General features: G+C 26.4%; 1 protein-coding gene across 1 annotated transcript; it reads right to left on the bottom strand.

The window, feature by feature from the left end:
• Positions 1-7,066, bottom strand: LOC113559785 (RNA polymerase-associated protein CTR9 homolog). The gene is made up of 17 exons (XM_026965539.1): positions 6,936-7,066; positions 5,264-5,362; positions 4,948-5,187; positions 4,283-4,867; positions 4,108-4,227; positions 3,892-4,023; positions 3,648-3,826; positions 3,381-3,586; positions 3,134-3,315; positions 2,900-3,080; positions 1,833-1,981; positions 1,609-1,725; positions 1,384-1,529; positions 890-1,315; positions 691-808; positions 473-622; positions 1-280 (listed from the first exon to the last, which is right to left on the bottom strand). The coding sequence occupies exons 1-16, from the start codon at positions 6,975-6,977 to the stop codon at positions 497-499; spliced, it is 3,048 nt and encodes a 1,015-aa protein (XP_026821340.1). The 5' UTR covers positions 6,978-7,066; the 3' UTR covers positions 1-280; positions 473-496.
• Between the last annotated feature and the right edge of the window lie 2,832 nt (positions 7,067-9,898).

Below are 9,898 nucleotides of genomic sequence, written 5' to 3'. Positions count from 1 at the left end.
TCTGGTATATTTTATTTTATTTAAACACTATGAAAAATCTGATAATAACACAACAGAACAATAACCAGATTTGGTTTCTAAACCTGTAGTAGATTTATCAGAAGTATTAGAAACAGGACTTACCAACAGATGGATGAGAATTTTGTAACATACCAGACTTCACACAACTAAGCAAAGGTAAAGGACTCTTAATGAACAAGTACTATATTTTCAAGAACAGCTTGAAACACTAGATATTGAACTAGCACTGCTCGATGGAGATGAAATTTCATATTGAGAGCTGAAAATGAAAATAAATATGAATATTTATAATTATTTAAATGAAAAAACATGTTGTATAAGTTTTTTAATAAATAAAAAAAAATGGTACCTACCCACCTTAAACGTGATCAATTAATATGCTCAAGAAAAAATATTTTCTTAACATCATATAAGAATTAATATATTGAAATAATAATTTAAAAATAATTACCAAGTATTGATTTTGTAATCACTGTTAAAAATTTTGTTTTTTTATTTCCTCATCTTCACTACTGTTTTCCTCGCTAGTTGATATGAATTCTTTGGAAACAATTCTAAGTTTCTGTTTTGATGACGTACATACTTTTTTATTGCTGTTGGACTAAACATGAGATGGTTATTATATAATGGCACACATATATTGTTCACAAATTTAAATTTAAAACTTACCAAACTTTTTTTTTTTAATACTGGTACATTAGTAGAAGTAGATCGGGTTGAAGCACATATTTCTTTTCCGCATTTTAAATTTACTTTTTTTTTCTTTGTACTATTATCAGAATGCCCACTATATTAAGATAGGTATTGAAAAGTTGATAAATTATCTTATAAAGTAAGTAATAGATAAAAACCTAGAAACATATATTACCTTTTTTTTGATTTTTTAGGACATTTATTTTCCTCCTCAGAAGAAGAAAAACTTTCACCATAAGCTGAACTCTTTTTCATACGAGGTTTTCTTTTAAGTTTAGGACTTTCTATAGCTGTTTGAAACATCATAATTGCATTTTTTGTTTTCTCTAAATATACTTGGCGTTTTTTTAAAATTTCATTCTTTTTTCCTTCTTCGAATTGTATTTCATTTGCCTTGTCTTCATTTTGTTTGACTATGAGTAGTTCCAGTTCTTTGTCTCGTCTTTGACGAATTTCACGTTCTTCTATGTCCTTTTGGTGTGCTCGTTTCACATGATAATCAGCTTGATTCATTAAATCTTGACAACGATTAGCTTCAATGCCAGCCAATTTTAAGTCATATTGCACATGATCGCCATGAATAGATAAATATTGGAAATATCTGAAATAGAATTAAATAGTAATGACAATTTATACTTTCAGACATCAGTTATTATTTAATAATATTACGTTCGTGATAATCCAAGTTCACGCACAGCTTGAAGTACAATTTTCAAATTAGATTGTTGGTCCTTCAGTACTTGAACTGCTAGTTTTTGTAGAGTCAAAGCAAGATTGTAAATTATAACAGTATTTTGAGGAGCAACTCTGCGAGCCTGATATTAATTTTAATGATTTTAAATATACACCTTAATAATATTATGTTAACTATGAAAAATAAATAAAATTACTCACTTTTGAAAATATAACTTTTGCTTCTTTAAATTTTTCAGCCAAGTAATATGCACGTCCAAGGTATTGTAAAACATCAACATTATCATATTTATAAAATGTTTTTATACATTGTTCATACTGAAAATATTTAAAACAATTAAGATAATCTAATAAGTATGACTATTAATAAATACTTATTTATGTGTAATTTATATATTATACTATCTAGAATAATTCTAACATACCATTTGAATACCATTAATATATTGTTTTTGTTCAATGAATAAATGTGCAATATTCAACCAGACATCAGGAAAGTTGGTAGTAACTTCCCTCACTTGAGCAAATATATCACTAGCCTCGTTTATATAGTTTCGATGAGCCAAAACACAACCTTATTTAACAAAAAAATACTAAATTTATCTAATCTCTAACAAGAATAAATAATTTAAATTGAATAGAATAACCAAAATAAAATCACTATGAAAAGCATTATTTTCAAAATTAATGAGAATAATATTGTTTAATATTATATTAGTATATATACACATAATATTACAGAAATAGAAATAATATATTTATTTTAATCATCTGATAATTTTGACAAAAAATAACAGTTTATACTTATAACAGTAATATGTTATAACTCATAACATATGAAAAAACATACTGAAAGTACACACATATAATTGCAATGATATCATCAAAATATAGTATACACAAATGCATAAATAATAAACAGTATAAAGCTACATTTTGAAACACATTTCTTAATATTTGTGATAATATCAAAAAATTAATCATAAATAACCATTAATTTAAAAAATGAATATTTCTATGAAAATCATTTTCGTCTTTAAATTAAGTGTCAATTTTATTTGTTATTATTACAGGGGATATATATTTAAAAATTGTGTATAAAATACTAACACTTCTGTGCATTTATTAAATACTATTGTAGTTTGCCATGCAATCGTAGTTTATTGATAATAGAGTTTTAAAAATTCACATTCTAATTTTCTATATTCTTAATAACAATTAGAAAAATGAAATACAGCTAAGATATAAGAATTACTCAATGAGAAGAAATTCTTAGAAGTAAATTAACCCAGTAAGCTCAAGACTTGTACACTTAAATTTACCAAAACAGATGTAATAATAAATTTGATTATATTTTAATAATCTACTGAATTTAAGATATATCAATAAAAAAAAACTGATGTTTATCAAATTAAATGATTCATTTAGGCGATTTTAAAGATAAATAAAAATAAATGGAAGTTTAATTTTAACAAATATAATTTTTACTAACCAACTCCATTAGTGGCCCAAATATTTTTTGGATCATATCTCAAGACTTTAGTATAAAACTGCATAGCCAAAGCCTGATGTTTCTTTTGTTGGTCCTTATTTTTATTCTGTTGGTATAAAGTATGCAACCAAACATTTCCCAAAGCAATCAACGCATATGAATCATTTAATGTTGATGGGTTCTACAGAAAAAAAAAATTAAACTAACTTTGATTAGGTAAAGCAATTTACAAACCTTTAAAATATGTTCAAATTTTTTTTGACCAGGACCCCATTCATTTTTAGATAAATATAAGTTTCCAAGTAATGACAAGGCATTAGGATTATCATTATCAATACGCAATGCTTCTTTTAACCAATCAGAAGCTTCATAAATTTGGTTACGATCTCGAGCCATACATCCCAAACGTAAATAACCTATAACATATAATTCAACATTATAACAGTTTCTATGATTGAATTGAAATAAATATTCGGTATACAATCAATATAATTAGGATGCTCTTTTAAGATGTTTTTATAATATATTTCAGCTTTCTGAAATTGAGATTGTGCTTCGAAAACCCTTGCCAAATTGTAACTAGTTGTAACAAATATAGAAGTATAATGTTCCTGAGTTGTAGCCATTTTTTTTGACAAACTTAAAGATTCTTCTAGTTGAGAAAGAGATTGATCCAAATTTCCTAACCTATAATATTAAAAAAATAATTATATATTATATTAATATATTTTTTTTACTATTTTCATACCTGTAATTTAAAGCTGCAACATTATTAAGTATTTCAGGTGGAATTGTATTATTCGGATTTTTGCGCAGTAAATTTATAGCTGTATTATATGCAGATAAAGATTCTTCTAAATCAGAAGGTTCTAAAATCTTAGCAAATTCAACCCAAGCCTCTAAATCATCAGGATTGTATTTGATAATCTAAGATATTAAACAATAAAAAAACTATGAAAAAAAAAATAATAACTAGGTATTTAATCAAATACCTTTTTTAAATAAGTTTTTGCAATATTTCGTTTCTGTTGATTATTTGAATCAGCATATAATGATGCAAGGATTTTCATAGATTCGTAAGTTTCTGGTTCAGTTTTAAGGACTTTTTCAAAACATTGAGCAGCCTAAACAAATTACAATTTAAATCCATTAAAAATTATATTTAATTTTAAATTTAAAAAAAATAAAATGTTATAAACAAATATTACATTTTCTAAATCACCTCCATGAATATACATTTGACCAAGACCATAATGTGGAAGTACAAATGTTATAGGAGCAAACTGAGTGGCTTGATAATAGTATTGAAATGCTCGTTCATAATTATTCTAAAAGTTATGTTAAAAAAGATAAATTATTTCTTAACAATAATAATTATATTACCTCTGCATGATATGATCTAGCTATATAATAACAACTCTCCGCTTTTATGGCATCATTTTCTGTGTTTTGTAATGCATGAATAGCTAGATTTTGAGATTTTTTGTAATTTTTCTTAAAGAAAAAATGATTTGATAAATGATTTAAAACCGATGGATTTGTTGGATCAATTTTATAAGCTTCAGACATCAAAGTTATACCAAGTTTTATGTCACTATAACATTCACTATTCAATTTCATGATAGCAAGACCCACTAATGCACCCATACTAGACCCTAAATGTATGGGTGCAGTTTCCAAAGTACGTTCAAACGATAAACGTGCTTTTTCTATGTTTCCTAGTTTTAAAAAACAATGTGCCAAACCTAATCTTACATCAGCAGGACAATTAGAGTTAGAGCGCAACACTTTTTTATAATACTCTAAGGACCCTTTGTAATCCTTCCTATTAAATGCAATACACGCTTTGCCTAGTTGAGCTGGTATATTATTCAATGATTGGCTCAATATAAAATTGAACTGTGCATTGGCCTGGTCAATTTTTTTATCATCCAGTAAACAGAAAAAAGCACGACCTAATAAATGATTCTGCAAAATGTAAAAATGTATAAAACACATAATATGTAATTCTTAAAACATTTAATGATTAGTAATAAACATATTCTTACCACATCATCCATTATTATTTTATCTCCTGTTGTATATAATTCAGTTGCCCTAGCAAAGAGTTTGATACGTTTTTCTTTATTTTTTTCTTGGTTGGCTGTTTGTACATAATAGGCTGCTAACATATCTAAAGCTCTCATTTGGTCTTTATCGCTGTCTTTATATTTCAAACATGAATTACTCCGTGACGATTCCAATAACTTAACAAAAGCAACTGAATTGCCTTTTTTATAATATTCCAGCTAAAAATTTTTGAAAAAATAAATAAAAATATTATTTTATATTCATGTTTAAAATATAATAAAACATAAAACATACTGCTAAATTGACCCATATATGCAATTCTGAATGTTCATTTTTTAAAATATTATGGAGCTCGTTAGGATCTGGCAGCTGGCTCGTTTTTACTTCAATAATCTAATAAAAAAGTTAATAAACAAATTTTAATTAAAATAACAGTACATCTTTATATTATATTCAATAATATGTAATTCTATTTATTCTGTATAAATGCAAACATAAATTGATGGTTAAAATAAAGTGCAAGTATCATTGGCCAAGTTATAGTGTATTATAATAAAGTCACGTTATCCAATTAATGATTTCTAATTAATTAGCATAGTCTATAAGTATACTGCTGTTTGAACTATTTTAATAGACTGTTTATAATTTAGTGGCATTTTAGATGTACGATAAAAATACTAACAATTAAGAAATGCATAAAACAAAATTGTTAATATTTGATAAAATATTACACATTCAAAGTAAGTATAAGTTATTATTTGAATCAAACCAATTTTTTAAAATAAACTTGAATCTGATTTATTACTCAATGCAATAAAAACATTTTTTTTTTTTATAAAAATAACAATTGATCATTGATGAACTAATTGATTAAAATGCAAAAAATAATTTAAATATATAATGTAAAATGAGTAAGCGTAGATTTTTTCCAGTATTATTTAAATATATATAAGGAACCATTAAATTAATTTAATATAATTAAATCTATTAAACAAAAATATAATTTAAAACAAAAGACTAATGCGGAATTGCATGAATAATTTATTTATTTAATGGACCAATATTGAACCATTAAATCATGATATTTTTGTTATTTGCTCACTATTGATTCATTAAATGTTTAGAGATTGTTTATGTCACCAGATATACCTAGGTCTAGATCAATTTTAAGTATTTTTAAATAAAAAAATAGCCTTACAATATATATATATATACATATCCTAGGTATGTGATTTTAAATTGTATTCTAGTTCAATATGTACTGTTTTATAAGTTTGTTACAAACTATACTTCTTCATATTGTTAATAAAAATTATTATTATTTTAAAATATTTATGAATGTGTGATATTAATTTTTGTGTATTGATAATAAAAATATACTATTCGTGTACAATAATTAAACTACAACTGCTATAAATAATAATGAGTATTATATAGATATTAAACCATATATAAGATATATAATTTTACAATGATAAGTGCTTTTTATTTATGTATTTTTTGTGTCTAGAAATATTATTCAATTAGAAAAAATACTTAGATCATCAACTCCATGAGAGCCGAGAGATAACTGGTAGCAAATTTTATCTAGTTAGTACTTTTGGAAGGTCAAAATTAAAAAATTCTCAGTTATAATTAAAACTTTAGTGGTATAATACTACTAAAACTAATAATAGCTTAGGTTACAATGCTATACTTTATTTCGAACCTACAAACATAATTAACCTAGTCACACTGCACGTCAAGTGACAACCATAACTTCTAAATCGATCACGATCGTTTCTGGTCTTATAAAATCGGTGCTTCCATTTCGAGTAATTGATAATTAAAAAAACCGTTCCAGAAAACTGTATTTAATTCATATTAAATTGTTGAATTCAATTTCGGATCGTGTGTCAGGATGTCCCTTCCCACACACACATACAATATCCAAATAATAAACACAACATTCAACAAGTAAACGTACCTTGTCCATGTCCTTTATCGGTATTTCGATTGAGTTAGCCATGTTCGTTACGGCAAAAGAAACGCAAATGAAACGACGACCGCTGGCGGAACCACCAATTTATTACATGTGCTTACACAACGAACTATACACTTAAAAAAAAAACAAAAATTAACAAATAAAATATTATTTAATATTTGTGTCAGTGACATATAACCACTAAAGGTAAGGATTATAGCAGGCAGCAGCCACTACGACTCGGGACGTCAACAATCGTTGCCAATACACGAGACGAATGACACATGTTCTGACGACCTTGTATATCTACCTTGCGGAATCGATACTGTGTCTCTTACAACCCAACCTAACAGGTGGTTGAACACTTGTTCCAAGCGCACCTTAGCGCCTAATACAAAATTCGACACGAGAATAAAAAGGTTTATCATACACTGTAACCAGATTATTGGTAAAAAGCACTTGTAGTAAGTTTATTGTTTTTATTTTTAAGAATCGTATAGCCTTAAGGCTGTTGAACATGAACCGTTTTTAAGAGGCGTCACGACTGATTATTGGTGTGCGTGAGATCCACGAACGCGAAATCACAGAATAACCGGAAGAGACAAGGGCTCAAAAATACTGTTCAATTTGTTGGATTATCAGTGTATCCATAAAATAACAAAAATGTAAAATTCTCTATATCTGGTTACACTGATTTGCCAATTTTATAGGGCCTCGAACAGTTTGACAGCATACATTTTTTTAAACAATGACTATGGCGTTCTTTCAAAATATGGAATATCAGTCTTGCAAGAAAAATAGAATAATGGGAAATATCTTTCCACAGGTCACACTGATATAGTGATATTCCAACAGGTGTAGCAAATCTGTGCCCCATAAGAACCCCTGTTAAACTCAAAAAGTGTCCTTTCTGGTTATTCATTGGCGTAATTATGACGTTTTATCAGTAAAATAGTAAAACATTTTATTACCGTGACAGCGTGCGTTGTTTTAACAAAACATTATTTCCCATTATAACTAACGCAGCTTCTCCTTTACAATCATCATGTGATTTTAGCATAGACAATGTTCCATGACTAAACATATCTGTGGACGTAACGTTGATAATAGTATCAACAGTAGCTTTAGTGATAATGATACGTCACTAATCTTGGAACACAGATAAGTACATAGAATAAATATTTATTCTACATATCTGTGGCTCGGAAAGACGATGAGTATTTGCTGATAAATTTTATATTAATGTAACCAATTAAAATATTAACATCCAATTAATATACTAAATTAAAATATTAATCTGTGAGCAGAGCCGTGCTGTGGGTGGCCTAGGGGGCATGCGCCTCCCGGGGGGGCGGACCTTTTGACTCCTCTCTTAGATACGGCCTTGCATGTCATTAAAAATACCCCCCCCCCCAAAAAAAATAAAAATTCAGGTCTAAGTACGTTACTGATAATAGGTATTGTAAACGGTATGTTCCTAGAATGGCTGCGAGTCGAAGATGGTTGATAGTTGCCTCGGTCCAAATTCCGAGTACGTGAAATTGATCTACAGCGACGGTAAAATATTCATTGTGAAACGCGAGTACGCTTTGATATCTTCTACTATAAGGATATGTTGCAAGGCCCTGGAAAATTCTCTGAAACTGAGTGTAACGAAATCAATAGTCTTGATTATTTGATTTTTTTTTTCATTTTATAGCTCCCACATCCTGTATCATATTTGCTTGTATTTCATCTACAAATATTGTTACGATAACTGTACAGTCTCTACTTCTTTTGATGTACCATCGTTCAATATAAATCCAAATATGGCTGTAGTTCTAATGATAGCAGCAAACTTTTTGGATTGCTAATACTCAACAGAAATATGTACTAGTATTTATAATATAAAACAATATTATTATTCATTATCCATAGCATACCATACTATTATTAATAATATAAATTAAAAATAAAACAAGTAGGTAAGTATTCTGCTGTACGCAGTTGTTGAGTGTATCTCATCAATGAGTAATATTTATCAATCATAATTCGCTGAAATTAATGTATTAAACTTGAATACAATAATTATCATTGTAAACAATCAACAACAGTTCTGAATAGTGATATTCTAACTTTTTTTAATAATAGTTCTACAACTTTAAAAAAATTTTATATTTTTTTTTACTAGAAAAAGTGTTTTCGAACATAAAAATAAATATCTTCCTTTCAGAACTAGTATTACTAATAATAATAAGTCTTATTTTACATTTTTTAATAGACATTTTTTTTTTTATATTAGATAATTACTTAATAAACAACTTTTATGTCTTGAAAATAAATTTAAAAATTTTAAATACTGTATTAATATAATACAAATCTATTAACTAATATTTCTAGTTTTTATTGCAATCATCATGGACTAACAATGATGTCTGCTAATTTTTTATATTACATAATATAATTTTTTAAATTTCTGTAACAATATATTAAATATTAAATTTGTTACTATAATTGTTCAATACATTGAATTATATTGAATAAAAATGCATTTTCCAACAGATATTCAATCAAATTATTTTCTTGTGATAAATGTTTGTCAGTGATGGAACACAATAAAATTTTATATTAAATAAATAAATGCAGGACAATATATAGTCTATACTGCATTTGTTAAATGAAACCAATATATTTTTCTTTAATAAAAAAAAAAAATCATATACACATATATATATTCCTGATTTTAAATTTAGACAAAAATAATATAATTATTAATAAGTCAGTAAAAAATTAGTAGGTAAATAAAATTTTTTTTTTTGAGAATAATTTTTCTAAGGAAATATACTAAGATTATAGAAACAGAAAAAGTTGAAAAAGATTCCTTTATATTTTATAGATAATATTATATGCAATTTCAAAAAGTATTCAAACTGTAAAAGTGTTAATCTTTTTAAATAATTAAAATGTATAATTTAGTTCAATTTTCA

The sequence above is a fragment of the Rhopalosiphum maidis genome, chromosome 3, assembly GCF_003676215.2.
Source record: "Rhopalosiphum maidis isolate BTI-1 chromosome 3, ASM367621v3, whole genome shotgun sequence".
NCBI classification, from domain to species: domain Eukaryota; kingdom Metazoa; phylum Arthropoda; class Insecta; order Hemiptera; family Aphididae; genus Rhopalosiphum; species Rhopalosiphum maidis.
The sequence above is the reverse complement of the archived record's forward strand: the minus strand, read 5'-3'. Positions and strand labels throughout refer to the sequence as shown.